This window comes from Nilaparvata lugens, chromosome 6 (genome assembly GCF_014356525.2).
Source record: "Nilaparvata lugens isolate BPH chromosome 6, ASM1435652v1, whole genome shotgun sequence".
In the NCBI taxonomy this organism is placed as follows: Eukaryota; Metazoa; Arthropoda; class Insecta; order Hemiptera; family Delphacidae; genus Nilaparvata; species Nilaparvata lugens.
Window position 1 is genome coordinate 10,938,500 of NC_052509.1, and position 26,210 is coordinate 10,964,709.

At 30.9% G+C, this 26,210-nt stretch overlaps 1 protein-coding gene across 2 annotated transcripts; it reads right to left on the bottom strand.

The window, feature by feature from the left end:
* Positions 1 to 1,149: 1,149 nt before the first annotated feature.
* On the bottom strand, positions 1,150 to 25,774 carry LOC111059445 (MAM and LDL-receptor class A domain-containing protein 1). 2 transcript variants are annotated; one of them, XM_039430084.1, is made up of 10 exons: positions 25,494 to 25,774; positions 20,230 to 20,421; positions 18,895 to 19,065; positions 16,937 to 17,104; positions 15,451 to 15,594; positions 14,203 to 14,312; positions 12,393 to 12,480; positions 11,873 to 12,010; positions 6,754 to 8,454; positions 1,150 to 3,660 (listed from the first exon to the last, which is right to left on the bottom strand). In XM_039430084.1, exons 1-10 carry the CDS (start codon positions 25,585 to 25,587, stop codon positions 3,398 to 3,400), a joined length of 3,069 nt encoding a protein of 1,022 aa, XP_039286018.1. In that variant the 5' UTR covers positions 25,588 to 25,774; the 3' UTR covers positions 1,150 to 3,397. The 2 variants fall into 2 exon arrangements, with proteins under 2 accessions (XP_039286018.1, XP_022202793.2); XM_022347101.2 differs by lacking the exon at positions 6,754 to 8,454.
* Between the last annotated feature and the right edge of the window lie 436 nt (positions 25,775 to 26,210).

A 26,210-nucleotide genomic window follows, 5' to 3' on the forward strand; every position in this document is an offset into this window, starting at 1 on the left:
CACTGAAACAAAAATTAAGTATCACAGGTTTGGCTGAAATTGCACCATAGATGAAGCTTGACCTGAGAAATGTCGGAGCCTAATTTCTAAAAATCATATCACTATTCATCAATGATATAATAACATATATAATCATGATATAATCATATTATATTTGCAGTAGCAGAAGTCTACGGGGTGATTTGCAGCATCTAATTTGGTTTTTCGTTTAATAATAATTAAAATATAATGATTGGGAATGAAAAACCGGTTTGGAACTCACTATTTCATTCTTGACCTATTTTGAAAAATATATAAATTTATCTCTATTTTATAACAGTTTTAGTTCAGTATCAAATTTCATTGAACAAAAAAAATCTTTTACTATCAACTTAAAATTTTGTAGACAATAACTTTGTGAATGGGATACGTTAGGATAGAATGGATGTACCCTATACTATTAAACGAGCCATTTCTGTTTATATGTTTATAATGTTTGTATTTCACCGGATCTAACGATTCTCACGAAATTCAGAACATAGTAGGTTTATAATAAAAAGATTCGATAGCACTAGGTCTCATCCCTGGGAAAAATCGCTGAATGACATTGAAATAATAATTATTATTCATCCTTGGCAAAACAGCTGATAATAATTATTTCGTCGTCTATTGATGATGAATGTGAATGAGCGAGTTCATGAGTGTGGGACTATGTCAAAATTATTATGACTCAGCTGTTGAAATTTGTAATCATTCAATCAGGTACTTAGTGCCGCTTGCAAAAAAGCCGGGTTATTTTTAATCCTGATTGATTCCAGTTGAACCATCTTTTAGAAATGGTCTTCTCTGATTTGGTTCACGTAAAACAGGATTAAAATTTAACCGGCTTTTGTGCAACCGGGCCTTTGTGAGGGAAATTTTTGCATTCCTCTGGGAATTAATCTCAATTTACTGTGATTAGATGGAGCATTTCTGTATGAACTATGAATGTTATTATAATTTCTTCTTTCGTAATACATTTTTTTATGCTCTTGTACTCCAGAGCGAAGCTCGGTCCTCGATATTGGATAATATACAGTGAGTATTTATTGAAATGATGATGATTAATGGAATGGGCAGATGAAATGAATAAATTAATGGAATAAATAAATAAAGAAACAAGAGCAGCACTCGGCTATTACTAGTTTTTATTTCACTTATTTTAGAAAGACTCAATATTCGATCAACAATAATCAATCGTAGATGACAATCACACTTCACACAAAATTATCTATTAGGCTACACAATTATAGAATCTTAAAAATGAGTAAAAGATGCTGATCTATAATCAAATGTACATACTGAAGTTCACTTAACAACTAGATAAGAACACAATTTTCAACATACAACTGTTTTACAATACATCGAAAGTAATACCTATACAAAAAATTTCTGAAGGTTATAGCATAGAGAAACAATAGCGTAAGTAGATATCCCATGGTATAGGGCGTTCATGTCGCAACTTTTACTGTTATCTCAAGTCGATTACTGTAGATTTCTACTGTTTTGGCCGGGTGAGAGTGTATGAACGGCACAATATGAGAGACTACCAGTGTCACACAGCTTTTTTGGAAAGAAATACGTGGACTATCAGCTTGAGACAACAGTAAAAGTTGCGACATAAACGCCCTATATCATGGGATATCTACTTATGCTATTGTTTCTTCATGGTTATGTTGTCAGAGTCATTGAAAATCATAGGATGTTCTCTCATCCTCTTTACTATATACAAGGTTTTTCTCTTGATAAAATATTTAAACCTACATTTTTATTTTGTAACAAGCATACTCCAATAACATATTTTTGAATGGCTTAGAATTCCTTTCAATTGACAATATCTCCTCCAAATAAATAGGATACTTTTCAATGGTTTATTTCTTCTTCTCATTCTCAAAACCCATCTTACTCCAAAAATCACATTTCCTGACCTTTAATAATGTGGCTAATCTATTTTTTAAAAGTACCTTCCAAAACTATCAATTCTTTCAAAACCATACAAAATAACTGTTCTAAAACTGCGTTCACACCAAAGTTAATAACAAAATTTTAATAACTTAATCCTTATAGATTCTATTAGATCAAACATAACTTATCATACACATGATGAACATTTGTGTTTGTCAAGTTCTGCTCAATCTAATAGAATCTATTAAGATGAAATTAATAACTTTTGTTAATAACTTTGGTGTAAACCCAGCTCAAATGATCAGTTCAATGTCCAAACCAATCACAGTTCTTTGTAAATAAACAATTTCATGTCTAAATCAATAAAACGTACACTATGCACAGAGATGTTGTGGAATTCTTCTATATTAAAGTGGAATAAAAAATATGCTGTCAGTTCTACATTTCTACAGAATTGGAACTAAATTATGTGGGATTCACATCTCTTCCATTTCATTTAATATCTTTTTTATCTCACCTCGATTAAACTTCCTTGTAAATGATCAATGCCATGCCCAAGCAATCACATTTCCGTCTAAATGGTCAATAATTTTATGCCCAAACAATCAAACTTTCTCCTGTAAATAATTAATGTTATGCCAAATTCAATCAAATTCCCTTCAAAATTATCAATTATATGTCTAAATCAATCAAACTTCCTCCTTTAAATAATCAATGTTATGCCCAATTCAATCAAATTTCCTTCAAAATGATCAAATATATGTCTAAATCAATCAATCATCCTACGTTAAATAATCAATGTTATGCCCAATTCAATCAAATTCCCTTCAAAATTATCAATTATATGTCTAAATCAATCAAACTTCCTCCTTTGAATAATCAATGTTATGCCCAATTCAATCAAATTTCCTTCAAAATTATCAATTATATGTCCAAATCAATCAATCTTCCTCCTTTAAATAATCTATGTTATGCCCAATTCAATCAAATTCCCTTCAAAATTATCAATTATATGTCTAAATAAATCAAACTTCCTCCTTTAAATAATCAATGTTATGCCAAATTCAATCATATTCCCTTCAAAATTATGAATTATATGTCTTAATCAATCAAACTTCCCCCTTCAAATGATTAATTTCATGACCAAATTAATTAAACCTCCTTCTATAAATGATCAATATTAAATTCTATTACATTCACTCCACCATATTTCACTCCACACTTTTCACCAAATATCGTTTTTCTCTCTTCAATTTCCTCAATATACCTCTCAGGTTTTTTTCCTTTCCATCCCGTCAAACATCATCCTAAAAAATAATGATCAATTTTATACGTATCCATTCTTTCCTGTCAAAAACTTTCGTTTTCCTCTCTTCCTTCCCCTTCTTTCCTTCCTAATTTCCTATCTACTGTCCTTTTCTTTCCCCTTTTCCTTTTCCATCCTTTTTCTTTTCTTCTCATTTTCCTTTCCTTTTCACCTCCTAGTTTCAGAATTAACCTGTCGGTCCGGACTAGGTCTTGCCAGATTGAAATTGATCAGTTCATCAGAAGTCAAAAATTGGACGTCAGAGTCGTCATCAAATCCATTTCTGTCTCTTCTAATAACCCTCCTCTTGAAGACAAACACAGCTACAACCAGACACACAACTGCCAGCACGGCGAAAAATGATATAACTGCAATGTTGGCGCTTTTGCTGTCCCTTTGCTGGCTGCTGATGACGTAGGGGGCGTGGCTTTCTGCGAACAAAAATTGCAAATTATTTGAAAAATGTCGAATTGAAAGATGAAAGAGTAAGATGGAAGTAAGTTCACAGTAAATTATTAGAAAATATCGAATTGTGAAATGGTATAAGATTGTGAATTATTTTGGAATATTGAATTGGAAAATATAGGAAATTTTATCCAAATATAATTTGTAACATTTGATAATCCGCCTATTAAATGAAAATACTGGTACGAAATTTCCAAAAAAATTGTTTCGTAGTATTTTTATTTAATATTAATAATTACCACAATATCAACTTCTCAACTACACAAAAAAATGTGATAATCCACATATTTGACCGAGCGAAGTGAGGTCTAAGATTCAAGTCGACGGTTTGGCATTTCTCTTAATGTTTAAATGTTTGAATGTTTATATTTTTATAATATAAACATATTACATATTACATATTATATAACATATAAACATATTATGTTGCGCATTTACGGCGAAACGCGGTAATAGATTTTCATGAAATTCGACAGGTATGTTCCTTTTTTAATTCCGCGTCGACGTATATACAAGGTTTTTGGAAATTTTGCATTTCAAGGATAATATATAGGAAAAAGGAGCCTCCTTCATACGCCAATATTAGAGTAAAAATCAGACTATAGAATTATTCATCATAAATCAGCTGACAAGTGATTACACAGATGTGTGGAGAAGCCAGTCTATTGCTGTATTTCCATAAGGTCTATAGTTTCAATCAGGTACTTGTGGATGAGAATACTGCGTGAGGTGTACTGTTCACAGAACTACTAGTATACAGATAATTGGGAAAGAAGCATTATATGATTGAGTAAAACCCCTGTTTAAAACAAAGTCATTGGTTGAGCATTATATAGTTTTCCTCTCAAATTTCATTCATTTATTTATCTATTTATTAATTATTCGTTCATTCATTAGGCTAATACAATCACAGATTATAATATAGATATTTCTGGGCGAGAGCAACAGTCCTACCCCAAAACTGTCCTACTCCTAAATTTTAAAAATAGTAAAATTTCGAAAAAGCTACATTTCCACTTCTCACATTTGATGAAATATTAGTTCACATCAAATCAAATTCTTTATTCACACATTGTTGTACAAAAAGTTAATTGTATCAAATAATAGTGTATCGTCAAAACATAAAACATATATGCTATACAGTAGGCCACTACATCAATCATGTATAGTACGAGTAATTTCCTATATTACAGTATTGTAAGGTTCCATTATCAAATAACTCGTCAACACTATAAAATGCCCCTTTTACCAAAAAAGAAAAGACATCTTTTTTGAAATATCTGCGATTTCTACACTTGATTGCAGAAGGCAGGTGATTGAAGAGCTTGACTCCCATGTAACTAGGCTTCTTCTCAAAATAGAGAGATGTTTTAAATTGGAGAACATTTCTTTGTCGAGCTTGTTATTTCTCTGGAATGAATAGTCATCGAAATTACTTGTGATTAATACTAATGAAATGATAGAACCAGAGTTTGAATATAGGAGAAAACAGGTCCGAAGGAGTCAAATTTGAAGAACTGTAAAATGCGCTAGTTGAAAATAGCAGTAGCCTAGGTATACAGTGAAGAAATACAATATTTTAGAAAGGTGGGTACTCAGATTTCTAATTTCTATTTATATTGAAGGGTAGCCCTAAAGAAAAAATACAAGGAATACCATTATGTACTGTTCAATTCACAGAATTTTAAAACAGTAGAGTGAACTGAAAAGTTGAAGATTGATTACTGTCTCGTTTAAAAGCTCTTCAAATTATGAATCATTTGACTAAATAAATAATTCGACTAAATGATAAGATCAATCAATTTGACAAAAAAAAGAAATTAACAGATAGTAATAAAAGTATAATGAAAAAAATAAAGATGAAATAAGAATAAGATAATCCTGGTCTAGAATCTCCATCATCTCAACTTAATTAGTCTTCTCAACTTATAATAAATTAAAAGCTCTTTAAATTATTAATCATTTGACTGAATAAATAATTCGACTAAATGATAAGATCAATCAATTTGACAAAAAAAGGAATAACAGATAGTAATAAAAGTAATGAATAGAAGTAAAGAATAAATAATAATAATAAGATAATACTGGTCTAGAATTTCCATCTTCTCAACTTATAATAAGTTATAATCAATTTCTCAACTTATAATAAGTTGAAAAGATGTAATAAGTTGAGAAGTTGGAAATTGAAGATCAGACGTATTTTTTGTTACAGTAGACTATATTATACTGTAACTGAAGTAACAAATAGATTCTGTAAAACAGTATTATCATAGAAAAATATAAACTAATTGCGAATATTATATTCTTTATCATAAAGCAGTATTCTGTAGAATTATGAAGGATTGAGAAAATTCACATAAAATAACGTCAATTAAGTCACCAAGAAAAATATAGATCACAGAAAAAAAGTAAATTCATAAAATAAATAAAGTAGCTAAATAATATTGTGATGTAACTTCATAAATCGGCGGTGTTTCAACAAGTAATTATTCACTTTTGAACAACTAATTACGACATAGCAGTCAGGTATTTATAAATAAAAGCTATTAGCTTCTACTCACATTATTAGTGTAGAGTGTTGATGAAGGGCCTAGTGTCCGAAAGCGCTCCACCAATGTGAGTAGAAGCTAATAGCTTTTATTTATAAATACCTGACTGCTATGTCATAATTAGTTGTTCAAAACTGATTATTTAACAAGCAGTTCGTAATGGAATCAAACATTGAAGAAGTAATTATTGTCGATTCTCTGAAAAGGATATAAAATAATATCCTTCCCATCAATACACGACCGGGAGATAAGGAAAAAGTGAAGTAAAAATTATTTACTTTACAGTAAGAATTTACTTTACTATATAGATCACAAATATTTGTTACATTATATCATAGAGAGAAGATAGCATAAGAAGCAATATATCTCAATAAGCTATGCGTTTTTTCTCTATATGATTAAACTACTAAATTCACATTCTATGGATTTGGTGAGTCATCAGGATCATATTCACTTGAAATAATGACAATTAAATAAATCGTTGAGCAATTATTCTGTTTTGTGTCTCACCTTTATCAGAGAATTTCTTCCACTTTCCATTCTTATTCGGCCACATATTCTTTCCAGTAAGATCCACCTTCGTTTTGATCACAGACATATGAGGAGCCTGAGTGCTTGTTCTAACATAATTCACAAGTGTGCTAGTACTCATACTTGTGTTTTTAGTTGTCAAAATGTTGATTTTCTGTGTCGTTACTGAACTATTTTGAATCAAACCTTTGTTGAAAGGTTTTATAGTGGGGAATTTTAGAGGGTTTTTCGAGAATACATCACTTTTCCATCTGGGATTGTACTGGGTTTTCGATTTAGAAGTTTTAGGTGGTATTTTGTAACTTATGCCTGGGAATATTCTTGGATATTTTGTTGGGTAAGTGAATAGATTAACAGGTGTGACAGTTGATGTATTTTTTGTGGGGTAAGTAACTAGATTAACCGGTGTCGTAGTTGATACATTATTTGATTTTGTTATTGAATTGTTTGGTTTTACTGTTTCATTGCTCGATTTTGTTATTGAATTGTTTTGTTTTACTGTTTCATTGTTTGATGTTGTTGTAACATTGTTCAATTTTGTTGTTACATTATCAAATTTTGTTGTTACATTATTAAATTTTGTTGTAATATTGCTTAATTTTGTTGTAATATTGTTCAACCTTGTTGCAACATTGTTCAATTTTGTTTTTACATTGGTCAGTGTTATTGTTACATTGTTCAATTTTTCTGTTCCATTGTTCAATCTATTTGTAACATTGTACATTCCTGTTGTAATATTTACTGATTTAGTTGTTAATGTGACCTCTCCAGTAGTATTATCTGATGTTATGTTGTTGTATTTTGCTGTACTAGTCAAATTCAACTGGATTTTCGTTGTTTTTTCAACATTTTCTACAGTGGAATTCTTCAAAAGACTAACCGTACTTGTTTTATTTTCCAAAGGATTCCTAGTTACTTCTTCTTTTAATGTCTGATCAACAGTGTTGGAATTATTGCTATCCAATTCCCTCAAGTATTTTATACTTTCCAATATTCCTTCAATAATAGATATGTCATGATCATTCAGCTTTGAAGTTCCCCTCACTCTTTGCATAATTTTTTTCATATAGTTATACTCACTGTCAAGTTGACTAGATTTCAGATCGTTTCCAAATTTTGGGTTGATATTTTTTGATGAAATGTGTGATGAATCAAATTTTGTTGAATTAATACCTCTTTCTTGTGTACTATTATTATATTTTAATGTAGGCTCACTGGTATTTGCAGTTCTTGAACTCAAAGTATTGTTTAGGGATGAAGTCTTCACATCTTCAACTCCTGTCATACTCCTATCATTACTAACTGCTTCTAATACATTGATATCAGTGTTTATTTTATGAGTTGCATTCGTATCATTACCACTAAAAGTTTCAGTAGTCATTTCCAGTACTTTTGGAGTTGATGTAAGTAGGGTAGTTTGCTGAGTAGTCCCTGTCACATTTCTATTAAAATTTGAAATATTTTGTTCAGAATTATAAGTGACGGTTACAGGGTTCTCCTGATTTTCATCGATGTTTTTGTAATTTTTTTCAGTTGTAACAACAACTGTTGTCAAATTGTTTGTGATTGTAGAGGGTATTGAATAGGGGGGAAGTGTTGTTGGTGTTGCTATTGTTGTTGTAGCTTTTGTTGTTGAAGATGAGGAGTCTAGACCAGCTTGTGCAGTAGTTGTGTCATTATCTGAAAATAATAATTGAAACTATTATTATCAGGTTGTTTTTACCAAAGGTGGACACAAAATGAATCAAATTTTGTGAAATTTTTGTCAAACTTGAAGGTGAAATTGTCATAAAGGATCTCATAACACAAGAATTGATTGAAATTGGCACAAAATAAGTCGTAAAAATTTGTCAGAAATCTTATAATTATTGAAATGACTGATATCTTTCTTTGGATTTTTCAATAATGTGGCTTCATAGATACGAGTGTAATTAGAATTGTATTTACGTTATCAAAATTATTATAAGATGAAGATTTGAATTTGGAAATTCTCAAGATTTGTTTTTTATATCGGACCTCACATCGGATTCTACTCTACTGCACAAGCAAAGTCACAAAATAAAAATGGAAATGTTTGAAGTTGAAATGTTTCAAAACAAGGTATTAAATATAGGTACTCTCATATACTTGAATACTTTTTATATAGGGTACTTACGCACACATGATAAATTTATTATCTGTAAAAATGTGATTCTTATTTTGTTGAATATCAAATATAAATATGTACATGTATTGTATGCCAAGTGGAAATAATTGAATTGAAGTTAATCTATGCTAATAAGGTTATTATTGAAAAATCTGGTGTGGCGCACTCACACAACTTTCCTTGTCGTTATGAAAATTTATCACCTCACGCTAGTGTTCCCGCGCATAACAGTATACTATTCAGAGATCCAAGACAGCTGGTGACAAGACAATAACACTGGAGACACACGAAGTCTGCTATTTGTTCATAGTGAATGATTCAATAGAATCAACAGTTGCCAACAGTTTGCAATTGAAATAATAACATTTTCTCGAATTTCGAGCTTATTTTCAATTTTAAGTGAAAACGTTAAAGAACATTAATTGTAGAGATTTTCATGTTCAATCTTTTCCACTTAGAATTCTTTGTTTAAATTGTATCTGAAGCCTGATACTTGAGAATTCAAAATCAAACTTTGCATAGATGGGGCGGAGCTTCTGGATTTTTTACAGATATGAGACTTGTGGCAGTTGATAGAGCTTATCAATTACTATTTTAGGTATAAATTTGATCAAAATCGTTGGAGCCGTTTTTGAGATAATCGCGAAAAACCCTGTTTTTGACAACATTTTCTCAATTTTAGCCGCCATCTTTAATTGAATTTGATCGAAATTGTTCGTGTCGGATCCTTATAGGGGAAGGACCTTAAGTTCCAAATTTCAAGTCATTCCGTTAATTGGGAGATGAGATATCGTGTACACAGACGCACATACACTCATACACACCCAAAAACCACTTTTTTGGACTCAGGGGACCTTGAAACGTATAGAAATTTATAAATTTGGGTACCTTAATTTTTTTCGGAAAGCAATTCTTTCCTTACCTATGGTAATAGGACAAGGAAAGTAAAAATGAATTTACTACCTAATCATTACTTCTAACGATCTAGCACTCAATAATCTCTAATCAATCTCAAATAGTACTTATTATGGTGAGTATTCATGACTTCAGTTTCTTTCTATAATTATTACAAAGTAATAATATTGAATAGTGGAAAGTTAAAGAATAATACTTAGATATTGCAATCACATTATACACCTTCATTCAAAAAGAATACCACAACTTTGAAAATCTGCATCTAATCAAGGAAACATAATAGAAACTTGTGTTATAAATCAAAATGAAGAGTATTAAAATAAGTTTTTCTCCACTAGAAAACAAGTTCACAAATGTTCAATGTGACCCCCTCCAGACACTCGAGTGATAGATATATTTCGAGCCAAGCAGCTCGAGACAGAGCACTTCATCACTGGCCTCCAAGAAGCCCTGACCTCACCCCCTGCGATTTTTTTTATCGGGGTACGTTAAAGATAAGGTGTATCGACCGCCTCTACCAGCTAACATTGAGGAGTTCAAACAAGAAATAACAGCAGCTATACAAACTGTTACGCCCGATATGCTACTGAGGGTGTGCAACGAGTTCGAGTATCGTATTGATATCACTCGAGTGTCTGGAGGGGGTCACATTGAACATTTGTCAACTTGTTTCTAGTGGGGAAAAACTTATTTTAATACTCTTCATTTTGATTCATAAGTTTCTATTATGTTTCCTTGATTGAATACAGATTTTCAAAGTTGTGGTATTCTTTTTGAATCACGCTGTATAATAAGTTACCTGAGACCATTCGAAGAATCGAATCTCTAAAGCTTTTTAAGAAATCTGTGAAAAGAATCTTAGTTGATAAAGCGTACTACTCGTTGGCAGAATTCAATTAACCATAAACTCTGCACTCAATGACACAAAGTAAAATGCTCACATTTGCTCTATTTTTAGGACTTAAGTTATAATAATGAGAGACTTATAGGCTACACTTTGTTATATAATTTTTTATATAGCCTACCGTACCTACTGATACTGTTTCATTTTACTTGTTAAAAATCTAGTTCTAAGGATGCAATTATTCGACAAATCAAATGGGAGTATTCCCAATATCCTATAATATTAAGCGAGCAATTTCCGTATATTTGTATATATTTTTATATCTGGTTATTTATGTTCAACGGATCTCGAAAACGGCTCTAATGATTTTCACGGAATTTGGAACATACGAGTAGTAGATTTTTATGATATGAAAATTCGATTGCACTAGGTCTCATCCTTGGGAAAACTCGCTGAACGACATTAAAAGGATAATTCATCCTTGGCTGAAACAGCTGTGGATAGTAAAAAAGTGAGTGAGCGAGTGAGTATGTGAAAAATCAAAATATCGCATCCCCGAAATTCATAAGATGACATAATAGCCAGCTGTGAAATAGCTGGCTATTATGTCATTTCATGAATTTCGGGGATGCGATCAGCTGGTTATTATGTCATCTTATGAATTTCGGGGATGCGATATTTTGATTTTTCACATAATTACTCGCTCGCTCACTTTTTTACTATCCACAGCTGTTTCAGCCAAGGATGAATTATCCTTTTAAAGTCGTTCAGCGAGATTTCCCAAGGATGAGATCTAGTGCAATCGAATTTTCATATATCATAAACCTACTATGTTCCAAATTTCGTGAAAATCATTAGAGCCATTTTCGAGATCCGTTGAACATAAATATCCAGATATAAATAACCAGATATAAAAATACAAAAATTGCTCGCTTAATATAACAGGATTTAGCGTCTCTAGTGTAAGTTTGTGAATTTTTTTAAAATACTAAAAAAACTGATGAATAAATAATACTCTAATGTTTCTTGAATTTTTAAAAAATATCGAAAACTGGTGAGTAAATAATATTATATATTGAACTCACCAACTGTAAAAATACTAAGAAACTGATGATTAAATAAAACTGTAATGTGAGTTTGTTAATTTTTCAAAAATTATCGTGAACTGATAAGTAAATAATAATTGAACTCACCAAGTGTACATAGAGTGTAGAAATCGGAACAGCAAGTGGAGTTAGCCTGGCAGGATTCAGTGCAATAGCATGCATTGTCGTCAGTGATTGCATCTGAGAAACATCTTCCATTGCAGCTCCCTAGCAAAGGTGCGGTTTCTGTCCGAATAGATTTAAATACATCATAAAAAATTCACAAATACTATAGAATCACTAAAAACAGAAAAATGAAAGCTCATTCATTATAAAGTCATTCCATTTTCGCCATAAATAAAGATAATATTAATATTTGATCATGGAACATGGAAGATTTAATTTGTTCTCGAGTATCTTCCTCTCTGTAAAATCATCATCTAGTGGCTTGATAATTCAAGGTGAATAGGTAATGAATTGGTTCTTGATTGGAAAATGATTTCACAAGGACTAGATTTCCAAAACATACCGTATATTGAGATTATTATTGATTTGATTTTCAAATAATGAAAAATTAAAATATCTTATAAGAATAATTATAATTCTAGAATCAAACATATTTATTCACCCTCACAAGCTGGTCCTTCAGCTAGAGCAAAGTCGTCCAATGCAATATCTCCAGCATAAGTGGGACCTCGGACTCCCTCAATTTTTATCTGAAATCAAGAAAATAAAGTTGATTTATCAATTTCTATAATAAAAAACATTAAATAATGTCAGTATATGAGTATTTTATTGATTCAGATAATAAAAAAATTGCAAACAATTCAGGAATATTTGGCAAAAATTAGTCGATTAGTCGAAAGCTCGCAGTAATTGAAATAAGTTGAGATTTTTGAGTTGTTTGAATAAATAAGCTCTCATTTTATTAATAAATGAATAAAATGATATAAAAATATACTAACTTAATGAGATAAAAGATAGAAGCCCCCTGAACAAGATTGATAGATAAATGTCTTCATTTTTCACACTTGAAAATATTATATATACAAGTTACAGGCCTATATAACAAAAATATTATAATTGTTAATATAAGTGTTGTGGGCGGAGTTGAGGCAATATAATATAGGAGCCCCTCTTCCACTCAACCCATACAAGGGAACAATGGAGACAGTCACTAGACCTGGCCTCTAGTGACGGCTACTAGAATTCTGTCTATTGTTTCAGTGAGAAAGAGATTCGGACGCTGTCCCTGTGTGATGAAGTTTTGTTCTACTGACGTCTACTACTGGAGGCTAGTATTCTACCTGTGTGCAAGGGGTTTTAATCCTCAATCCTATATTTTTTATTAGCTATTCAATCATTATATTATTTCTTGTATTGACTGGTCTTCTATGAGCTCTGTATGTGTATGCATTATTTATTCATTTATTTATTTACAACTAGCCGTCAGACTCGCTTCGCTCACCATAACCGTCTAGCCAGGGGGCTCCGCCCCCCAGACCCTCGACTGGATCGTCCAAAAATGAGATCAGCGGGCTCGCTTCGCTAGCCTGAATTTTTCATTTGAGCATGCTTCATTCCATCAGAAAGTCAAAGTACTTCTTCGCTCGATTCAATCACCGATTAATTTCAATTATTTAGTGCAGGGTGGAAAACTTCGTTAGGATATTATGAGAATTTATTGTACTCCAGTCTAGCCTTTAAAATTAGAGCTTCTGTACTAAATTTGAACGTTTTCTGTTCATTTTTTCTCGAGAAAGCGCAAAAAAACGCTGTAAAAATGCAGATTTTGGGCGTATCTTTGGAAATTTTTCCAAATCCCTTCTTAGTGCCCCTCTAAAGGGCCAACTGAAAATACCTACCAAATTCAAACGTTTTTGGTCCGGTATATTTTTAGTTCTGCGAGTTAGTCAGTCAGTCAGTCAGTGAGTGAGTGCCATTTCGCTTTTATTATATATATATAGATAGATGCAGATGACACTAATGTAATAACATTGGTGAATAAAATAATAAGGTAGTCCTTGTGCTATCTTTCTTTCAAATTTATAGGTGACAAAGTCCAATATTGAATAAAAAATTCAAGTACTAAATAATTGAACGAATGAATAACCCATTTAATAAAATACACAATGATATCGCTTATCCTGAAAATGCCACATTATTGTGGGAATAAACACCACCTCCGTGAACAAAGCCGTAGTGCATTCGTTTCACTACACCAATAACGGAGGTAGTGAAATGAATCCCTTAATAATTGAACGAGTGAATTTTCAATTTCATTACATAGAATGCACAATGATATCTCTCACCATGAAAATACTATTTTCCTATATGGGAATGATTTACTTGATAATTGAACGTATGGGTATTTAATTTGATTATATTTTATTCAAATATGTACGGTATTTATCAAAATACAGAATGATATTTCTTACCCTGAAAATATCGTCTCCTTCTAAGGGAACGATTCCCCTGATCCATCTATTTCCATGGCTCCCAGATTCAGTGAAATTTAATGTGTTATTCACGTAGACGTTCAGTTTTCCTGTTGGGGAAAAATAAAATAATTTTATTTCATTTCAAGCACGAAGCAATATTAATATATGAAGATGAAAGATAATTATCTAAAAATGATAGATAACTATCTTCAATTGAGGAAAAAAGTAATATTCATCCTATAAATAGGTAGTATAGAATTCCTCTATAATTCGTTTGTTTTTAATAATGCTTTGTCTCAACTGTTCCCCCTCTGAACTTGATGATTTTCTCTGCTTGTTACTCCTTTCTTTAGTTGTATCACAGCAATACATCTAAATTTCAATGGAATAATTTATGTCATGAATAATAATATGAATTGGATTTTTTTTGGATAGGCCTACATTTATTAAAAAACGAATATTTTTCTACCACAGCTATACTATTAGAAAGTAGAAACACACAACAACTGTTAAAACAATGTGGAATATTGGAGAAATGTTACAATCACTGAGCCAAAGAAATAGAGATTAAATAACTAGGCACCCAACTAACAGAAAAATATAATTCAACACTTAAAGCCACATTTGAAAAATGAAATGAAAAAGATTTTATTCATCCAAAAAACAGTACAATAACAGGAAAATCTGTTTCTTATCAACCAAACATAGAAATTTACATTAATATAATGATTTAGCATAATGATAAGGTTCCTTCTTTTATATGAATGAATAAAACAAAAACGTCCCAAGGTCTAGCCTGTGTAGAGTGGTATGCATAATTTATACCAGAGTTGTCAACAAAATATTGTTCACAAAAATATTTTTATTGAAAAAAGTTGTCAATTTTTTCTATCAAATTATCAATGTCTGTCAATTATGCTATGTCAAAAGTTGTCAATTTATCATAAACATGACAAGTCATAGTATAGAATCCTTTCAAAACCAAGCTTTCACCAAAGTTGTAACAAAATCTTGTACATAAAAGTTTCTAACTTTCTCTGTATAAAACTAGTTTAGTTAAATGTTGCTGTGCTTTTTAAGAAATTGGCAACAAATTGACGAAAATTGTTGAAATCTCAACAGTTTTTAGTGGCAACTTTGGTGTAAATATGATTTTAAAGGAGATACACTATGATTCATAATTTTCATTGTAAACAAAGTGCAGTATTATTCTAAAAAAATGATTATTTATTGTAAGCTTCATACCTATTCCATTTCCGTACATGTGATACCAGAACGTAAAGCAGCGAGTTTCGTTGCTAGTGATTTGAGGCTTGAAGTAGGGAGAGACAAGGACAGCTGTATCATGCTCACTCTGAGGGCTTGAGCTCTCCAGGTACAAGTATTGGCCTGAGAACAATTTTATACAATATAAATCGATATTAGCCAACAAACAAATCAATAACAATACAACAATCACTGAGTAAATGAAATACAGTTAAGTACAGTTAAATACAGTTACTAATATGAATTAGTTATTAGAATTGAAGAATGTTGAAGTGATACATACCACCTCTAGCTACATTTTTGGACTGTTTAGAATTGGACAAATTAGAATTGGAACCGTTTTGGGCGTAAGTTAGCCTGTGGTACTTTTCTGTAAGTTGTATGATATTCTGATTCATTGAATAAATAAATAAATAAATTATTCATAAAATAAAATTATAGTACCCTTTGGAATAAATAAATAAATTAAGAATACAGATTTATTATTTTATTAATTTCAAAGGGTATTATAATTCTATTTTATAAATAAAAGGAATTAGCCCTGAATTCATACCTACATTTTAAAAATATAATATGCATTGATACATATTAATAATTCATCACTTAAAGTGTAACAATATTGAAGGAATGTAACAAACACTGAGTCAATGAAATACAGTTAAGATGAGTAACTATTTATAAAATAGAATTATAGTAACTTACATTTGAAATTAATATAATAATAAATTAAAAAAACAAATTTATTATTTTATTAATTTCAAATAGTACTATAATTCTACTCTATAAAAAAAAAGAAAATGGCCCTGGACTCATACATTTTAAAAATATAATATAAATTGATAAATAATTCATCACTTAATAATAGAAACAAAGTTTAATATTAAGGAGACAATAAGAGGGAACCTGTTGTCTCCATTCCTGTCAATAATTATCAACTTATCCTACAAATATATATATTTTTAAATATTCTACATAATGCAGAATGTCCACAGAGGAAGGTGTAAAAGCCGAAGACCATAGATTCTACATGGAATTTGCAACAAAAATGTCCAATAAAATGTTATTGTATTATGTAGAATAAGATTATTCATTCTTTATTGATTCATTCAATATGTACATCACAAAAATGATAGGCATAAAACATAAGCATAGTGAAACGATAGCATATAGAAACGCTATTGTTTTTCTCTTTGACATAAGTTAGCTTTGTGATATTCCTCTCCCAAATTTAGATAAGGTTTCACAGAGTCCAAAATAGGTTAAGTCTTGTAGTTGTTCACTTCACAGAATTTCCAGTACTTGATTATTTTCACAAAGAAGATTTATAAATTTAGTTGCTTTAAAATCAAACAGAAGAAATATTTCACATTATTATCACTACGTAATATTTTCACTATACCGTATTTAAAGAATAAGATTATTAACCAAAAAATAGTTTAAAATTGTGGAGAAAAAAGTTACTCACCCATTTTACCCCTGCCCAATGTATGATCATAGGAGGGCCCGGTACCAATGGGACCTGAAGGAGTCTTCATAATGTTCAGTTTCCAGTCGAAGTCATCATTGGCACTGTTCACCCAGCCACACATGTCGTTCTTCTTCTCAAAATCACAGCTGCCTATCGAAGTTTCCTCTGAAAAAATGAAAAAATCAATGAAATTTTCAAAATATTCTACCTACTATTAACTTAAGTGATTACTTGACAGTCTTCTACAACAATCTAATAAATTAAATCATTGTCCGTATTGTTCACTGATTGGAAAAATCAATGAAATTCTCAAAATATTCTACCTACTATTAACTCGAGTGATTACTTCTTAATTTTCTATTACATTCTAATATATTAAATCATTGTCCGTACTGTTCACTGATAGGCCATCTTTCTGCTGAACATCAAATCTGCCTATATTGATGTTCCCTCTGCAAGGAATTGGGAAAAATCAATGAAATTTCAAAAATATTCTACCTACTACTAAGTCATTACTTCACAATCTTTATTCTTCTATTACATTCTAATATATTAAATCATTGTTCGCAGTGCATGTTCACTTATAGGCCATCTTTCTTTCTTCTCAAAATCACAGCTGCCTATCAAGGTTTCTTCTGTAAAAAATTTGGAAAATCATGGAAAGTTTCAAAATATCCTACTACCTATTAAGTATTTGCTTCACAATTCCCCATTAGGCTACCTAAATTCTAATATATTGAATCATATTGTTCGCACTGTTCACTTATAGGCTATCTTTCTCCTTCTCAAAAGCATAGCTACCTATCGATGTATCCTCTGCAAAACATTGGGAAAATCATGGAAAGCTCCAAAGTATTCTACCTACTAAGTGATTACTTTACAATTTTCTATCACATTCTAATATATTAAATCCTTGTTCGCACTGTTCACTGATAGGCCATCTTTCTCCTTCTCAAAATCATAGCTACCTATTGATGTTTCCTCTGCAGAAAAATAGGAAAAGGATAATTGGAAGTTCAATTAATTGTTATAGAATAGTTATTCTGCTACTATTGAGAAATAATTATTTCACAATATTTTCCATTACATTCTAATATTTAATCATCGTTCGCTCTATTCACTGATATGGTGAGGTCCACGTTATAATGGCAGTGTTTGATTAGCAATGGTATTGCTATCCTTGTCTATCATCCAACAAAGCTGATAGCGCTATCGCTTTCTCGCCTTGCTTTGTTGCCAGATCGTCTTTTAATAATTAATTAACAAAATATTTCATCTTAATTATAGAAACTCATTATGTAGGTAATTATTGAAAAATATAATTTCTTGCTTAATCAAATATGATTGATTACTTCAAGCGAGAATGAACAGTTAATATTACATCAATAAACCTGTATCAGCTACCGTCTATAGAAGGCATTGACAAGACAGAGGTTCGGCAATGTTGTTCTGCTATCTTTCTTCACTGCCATTATAACGTGGACCTCACTATAGCATATTTCTTCTCCTCAAAATCACAGGTCACATTTTCTGTTACCACCAAGAAACTCTAAGTTGGCTTTGATTCAAGTTATTCCGGTAGGTCTATATAAGTGCTGATATTAATACCGTAATTGCTTATTTTTGTTAATAATAATCAACCCTATCTCAAATATATTTTTCGCCAAAATAATCATTTCCTTATTATTTAATTATAATTTTCAATAATTCATGAATAAATATTCTTCCTAGTCAAAAACAAAACTTTTACAACGGTGTGGAGCTAGAATAGGATAGAGCTATCTGCTTTGTTGAATTACAGACAAGGATAGCAACATCAATGTCAATCAAATATACTGGCATTATAACGTGGACCTCACAATATTTATAGTAACCTAGACTACATAGTACATTATAGTATAACCTATGATAGGGCCCACTGAATTGAATGGATATAGGTAAACAGTGTTGTCAACCTTCATTCCTCCAGCAGGTTGGCACAGATGCATTCCATGAGACTCCATCACAGGCGAGTACCCCTGAACCTGACAGCAGGTACCCTGAATAGCAGGAGAACCTGGCTAGAGCTCCCTGGTACTGAGGTTCCACATGTCCGTTGGTTGGCTGGTCCAGTTGACAGCCTGGTCCTGAAAACATTTAAAGATTTTAATCAATAATTTATTTATACATATGGAAATAGATTGGAAGTTTCATTTGTTCAAATGCCAATATTAATGTAGCCTATAGTTATTAATCTAATCACTTAAGCAGACCTAATCAATCAAGAATTGGTTATTATTAAACGAAAATCCCAATTAAATGCTGTAAATCACCCCGAAGACCTCTGCTACTGCAAATATTGACAACAGGGTAAACAGCTAGATGGAAATTCCATGAGCGCTACTATACAAAAATTATTTGTCACCCCTATTTGTATAGTAGCGCTCATCAAATTCCCATCCAGCTGTTTACCCTGTTGTCAATATATTTGCAGTAGCAGAAGTCTTCGGGGTGATTTACAGCATTTAATTGGGATTTTCGATTAATAATAATTTTAATTTATTACTAAAATTGAAGAGACTTGAGATATTGTCAAAAAATCCACTTTTTTATTTTAAACAACATCAATATTCACTCTACAAACTTAATCATTTATTTATCAATATGATTATATTAAAATTATCTATAATAATAGATATCATAATCTGGAAGAGAAAGACTGAGCTTATAACTTGTACTATTCCTCTTTCAAATTTTATCGGTAATGAGTCCAAATAAAGGTTATGTGTATGTGACGCACTTCACATAATTTCTGGTTTAAGTTGGTACCTATTAATTATTGAAGAATTTTGAATTTGGAGATATCTGTTTTCAATTATCAATCAACCTTAGAGAATAATGTTTACAATTCTCTAGAAAAATTCTCTGAAAAATTCATCTATTTATTCCCAGTTCCAATATTAAAATTTGAGAGGAACTATTAAAAAATATATAAAAACATGAAATACCCTTTTATTAAGTTTAAAATTTAAAATTGCCAAAAGAGCAAAGACTAGTTGTTTGAAATGTTTCAAAGTGGAAAATGTTTTATAAATAAAAGGGTAGGCTACCGTACTTCATGTTTTCATATTGTTTTTAATAACTTTATTCAAGTAACCCATATAAGTGAAGTGATTTTAAGTGGAACCTATTAAAGAATGTTGAATTTGAGATATCTGTTTGTCATTATCAATCAACCTTGGAAAAAATATATACAACTCTTTCTTTAGTAGAAAATTCGTACAATAATATGATGAATACCGTATACGTACTTATGCACTGTGGAGGCTCCTTATCCCATTTAAGACCCCTGCACACAAGACGTTTCTCTCCAAGCAGGATAGAGCCCGGTTTACATTGGTATCTGACCGTTCGACCGCTGTTTCGGATTCTCATGATCGAGTTCTTAACGGGTGGCAGACGTCTACACTGTACACCCCATGAGGACATGAACCTCGAATCTTCTGCAAGTTTGAAAAACATTGGAGGAATCATTATAAATATACACATCCCACAAAGAAAGCTATAGTTATACTTCCATTAGTTAGTTAGCTTTAGTTACTAACCTCTTCTTTCCGGTATTACGTACGATTGATCATTATACTAGTAGTTCTGCGAACAGTAGACCTCACGCAGTATTATCATCCACAAGTACCAGATGTCAACTATTTTAAATGTATAAAACTCAGTTCACGTTTGAATTTGTATTCCATATGATATAATTAATCCAGTTCCGTGATGATCTTTCTATCTGATGAAAATTAATTTTTTAGAATAAAAAATATTATAATTTCTACAGCATTATTTAGTTCATTTTTATTCACCTATTGAATTAGTTTTTTTCGAATGTGAGAATATTGATACTGATGGGCACGCATAATAATACAATGACTGAAAAACAAAATATTGAAACCAAAGACCTTAAAGCTGCGATTAGACCAAATTTATTAAAAAAATGTTTATAACTCAATCCTTTTAGATTATATCAGATTTAAAATAACTTATCATACACATGATGAACATTTGTGTGTGTCAACTTCTGTTCAATCTAATAGAATCTATAAGGATTAAGTTATAACCATTTTGCTAATAACTTTGGTGTAAACCCAGCTTAAAGATGCATACCTCTTTAATGTATTTGATTGAAACTATAGACCTTATACAAATACAGTAATAGACTGGCTTCTCCACACATCTGTGTAATCACTTGTCAGATGATTTATGATGAATAATTCTATAGTCTGATTTTTACTCTAATATTAGCGTATGAAGGAGGCTCCTTTTTCCTTTTATATTATCCTTGAAATGCAAAATTTCCAAAAACCTTGTATATACGTTGACGCGCAATTTAAAAAGGAACATACCTGTCGAATTTCATGAATATCTATTACCGCTTTTCGCCGTAAATGCGCAACATATAAATATATAAATATATAAACATATAAACATTTAAACATTAAGAGAAATGCCAAACCGTCGACTTGAATCTTGGACCTCACTTCGTTCGGTCAATAACCATGATGCATATCAAGTTCCTATTTCAATATTTAAAAAATGTATTATAGAAAAACATAGAAATAATTATTATTGAGAAAGCATTGCAAAGAAATAGAAAAAATTGATAAAACACACTGAAGATAAATATCCTATAAAGGATCAAGTCTCATTAACTATGAGACTTGAGAATGACATAAAAATGTCGGAAAAAATATGAAGAAAATAATGTGAAGAAAAAACTTAAGGAAAATATCGAAGCCTACCTGTATATTGTAAACAGATTAGAATTATCTGGAGGATATTAAATTTATTGAATAGCATTTGGCATTTGGATAGTAAAATACTTTTTATTTACGGTAAGGGGAACCCTAATTTTCCTTATACATTTTAGGGAAAACCATATCAATAAATTGAATCAAGAAGCCTCTTCTATTCAATGATATATGGCTGAACAATTGTAAGAAAAAACTGAATAAAATATCCTATATCATTGATGAATATAAGAGATAGTAGGTACCTATATAGCTTGATAGATAATAATACAATAAATACTAAAGAGAGAGAAAAAACTGTAATTAAATATAAAATTCTACTTGAGATATAATTATATTATATGAACCGAGTAGAATAATTATGAAATGAGAACTTGTCAATAATAAGATGAATTGAATAGCATTTAAATGAAATAAATAATTTAGAGTCATCGGAAGAATCCGATGGGGAATCCGAATCCATAGGGAAGTTACCTTATAAATTTGGTAAAAAACTCACATCAATGAATTGAATTGAATGTTACGGAATGATTGAGCTGCATTGGGTAGAATAAATCGGCTACTGATTAGAATAGAGCTCAATTTTTATAATTTTACAAAGGCGACTTTCTAGGAGTATTTTAAGCCTAGGTGATGATGATGGGATGAATTAAAATACAATGAAGGTAGAAGAGCTATGAATGAATGAAAATTATAGGTAATATAGGTAAATTATAGGTAAGTGGCTATAATCCACTTGAATTGATTTGAGTACACTTTTCAGTCCAGAAATAAAAAAAACGAGAAATATTGAATTTGATTTGACTAAAAACCGAATATAATATAATGATCACATTCAATAAACTCTCAAAATTTGAAAATATTGAGTTATTAGGAAACATTTTGAACCAAAAATAAAATTTCCATAAATCAACTTTCCCATCATAAAAATTCCACTTCCATACAATTCTAGGTAGCCTACATTGATAAAATTCAAATTCTCATTGAAAAACTGAAGGTAATAATTATAAGAGATAATATAAATTTGACTAATGAAGTTTGATTAGTAGGCCGTCTAAACGATAATACAACTTGAAGAGAAAACGTTTAAAAATTATCATATAAAATTAAATTGATAAATCTCAAATCCTATATTCCTATATTGGTACTACTTTTGAAACTCAATTTCAATGAAAAATACTACATTATAATATCAGATGCATAAAACTTGATACTTCTAAAAAAATGAACAAAAAATATCTAAATAATAATGTACATGAACGAAAAATATCTAATTAGATGATTGATTAGCCATTTCATAGAAACACTTCACTTTTTTTAAGTTTTTAAAAAATAAAGGGTTCTTCAAGATTTTTATATTGTTTTTACTAATTAGAGGAGTTTGATAAATAGAATATAAAAAAGTATCATGAACATCAATTAAATATAAAAAATGCTGTTGGAATGCTAAAAAAATGTAATTTATTAAAAAAATGCTTATATAAAAAATGCTAATTGGAATTTTTTAAATAAAACATCAAGTTTCACAAGCCTGATTACCAAATAGATATAAGAGTTGAAGAGGAAAAAACAAGAAGAAAACTTCTGTATATTGATAACGTAATGAATTTGATTGATATGACAAGTGTTTTCTAGAATAATACTACTAAGATGAATGACCCCTTTATTCATAATTTATTGAAACCTTCAATGACAAACCGTACGGTATTGCAGCCCACGGTATTTATATGAAAATTTTATTTTTTATTTATTTATTTATTCGTGGACAGAATCACAAATCATATATTTATTCTCCTTCTACTGTAAATACCGTGCAGTAGCCTATATCTTCTGTAGGCTACTGCTCTCTTACTGTTCAAAGGCTGATAATAAGTACATGTATATTCAATTCGTGGTAGTATATCCAATTCAGAACTGATTCTGTCATTAGCATGGAAAAGTAATACATATTAGCATAGAGAAACGGTAGCATAAGTGGATATCCCATATGGTAGAGGGCGTTTATGTCGCAACTTTTACTGTTATCCCAAGCCGATAGTTCATGTAGTTCTTTCCCATGCAGCTGTGTGACGCTGGTAGTCTCTCAAATTGTGCCATTCATACACAATAATATACAGTAAAAATTGACAGTAATCGGCTTGAGATAACAATAAAAGTTGCAGACAAAAGTTGCAATAAAAGTTAAAGACATAAACGCCCTATACCATGGGATATCTAATTACGCTATTTTTTCACTATGATACTAGTTCGTTTACCTGCATCACTGAAAATGTAGAGAGAGAATTATATAAAAATAATAAACTAATTTTTCAATTTTCAAGCGTTGATTTTTGGAAATAGCAATTAGAAATAATGATAATTTTCAATAATATTCAGTTGCCATTCCATGGCAAAACAATTAATGCTGTAACCAGTAGGCCTACCTATATTTAGTGGGTGAATTATTTCTACTTTCATTTATCAAAAATCTGGTGTGTTCACGCGCATCTCAAGTCTACTATTCTAAGATCTGAGCCAGCTGGTGGCAGGACAATAGCGCTGCAGACGCACGAAGTCTGCTATCTCTTCATAGTGAATGATTCGATAGAATCAACAGTTGCCAACAGTTTGCAATTGAATAATCTTCATTTCTCGAATTTCAAGCTTATTTTCAATTTTAGGTGAAAATGTTACTGAACATTAATTGTAGAGATTTTTATGCTCAATCTCTTCCACTTGAAATTTCTTGTTTAAATTGTATCTGAAGCCTGATAATTGGGAATTCAAAATCAAACTTTGCATAGATGGGGTGAAGCTCTTGGAAGTTTTACAGATATAGGACTTGTGGCAGTTGATAGAGCTTATCAATGACTATTTTAAGTATGAATTTGATCGAAATAGTTGGAGCCGTTTTCGAGAAAATCGCGAAAAACCCTGTTTTTGACAACATTTTCGCCGCCATATTGAATTGCATATTTGATCGAAATTGTTCGTGTCGGATCCTTATAGTGAAAGGACCTCAAGTTCCAAATTTCAAGTCATTCCGTTTATTGGGAGATGAGATATCGTGTACACATACACACACACACACACACACACACACACATAGACCAATACCCAAAAACCACTTTTTTGGACTCAGGGGACCTTGAAACGTATAGAAATGTGGAAATTGAGGTACCTTAATTTTTTCGGAATGCAATACTTTCCTTAATAGGGCAAGGAAAGTAAAAATGAATAGTCATAAAACTTATTCCTCAGAAAAAAATTGTGGACCAACAACACTACCTATATATTTGTCATAGATTTTTTTTTCATTGTAACATAGGTAATAGTATGAATAAAAGAAATATTCATGATGATATGACATGAAAAATTCAATCACTGTGTAAACAAAATTTTTAATATAGAATCTTGTAAGTTAGGTAAGTTTGTAGAACAATAGATCAAAAGAACTATAATAATACCAACAAAGCTCAATCTCGCAAAAATATTAAAGCATTCTAAATCAATCTACAGACTAATAACGATTAGTAAAAAAGTAATCAGCACAACCTTGTGGAATACATTCATCCAAATAAGCACCAAAAATTGAATACTAAAATATATATGTAAAACTATACCAACATACCTCCATCTCGCAAGATAATTGAGGCATTCAATTAATCTGAAGACTAATAACGATTAATAAAAAAGTAATCAGCACAGCCTTATGGAATACATTTCTCCAAATAAGCACCAAAAATTGAATAGTACTAAAATATATTTGTCAAACTATACCAACATACCTCCATCTCGCAAGATAAGTGAAGCTTTCATATCAATCTGCACACTGATAACGATTACTAAATAAAGTAATCGGCACAACCTTGAAGAATACATTTTTGAAATAAGCACTAAAAAAAGTTGAAAAATTCAAACAACTTTTCAGCCGCTTCTAATGTAGAGTGTCCATTCTAGAACCACCATTAGGCTAAACAATTATGAGATTAAAATGGAAAGAGAGGATTTCAACAGACAACAGGAAGTTAGTAAGGAAGTTATAAGAGATAGCAAAAACAACAAAAAATGTTCCCGCTATCTTCATCTTCTCTATATTTTGTGAGAGGAAGGACAATATGATAATGAATTGACCAGGAAAGGGAGTAAATGGTGGGTATATGAGTTTTATATTTATAGATTGCTGTTTGTTGAGTTGAAATTATATATCTACATACATCAGTGTGGCTCGAAAGTGCACGGAAATTTCCTGAAAGCACATCTTTTAGCTGAGAATAACAGAAAAATGTGGCTTAAAATTGGAGGTTTATAAGTTATTTGTAAAACCAGTTGATACACATAGGTAGATTTTTGGACGTTCAATTTATTGCCGTTACTATGAATTCTATTAGATTGAACGGAACTTGACAAACATCATCTGTTTAATCTAATAGAATTTATAAGGACGGATCGTACGTCCAAAAATCGGTGTGTGTGAAACAAGGCTCACATTTAAATAGATTTTT

Bases quoted from the DNA above. Each gene is read 5' to 3' on its own strand.
- LOC111059445 (XM_039430084.1), bottom strand. From the start codon at position 25,587: ATGTATTCTTCAAGGTTGTGCCGATTACTTTATTTAGTAATCGTTATC. The intron at 12,011-12,392 runs GTGAATAAATAT...CTATTCGGACAG, and splicing joins TGAAGGACCAGCTTGTGAGG to AAACCGCACCTTTGCTAGGG. The intron at 8,455-11,872 runs GTGAGTTCAATT...TATTATTTTCAG, and splicing joins CTACACTCTATGTACACTTG to ATAATGACACAACTACTGCA.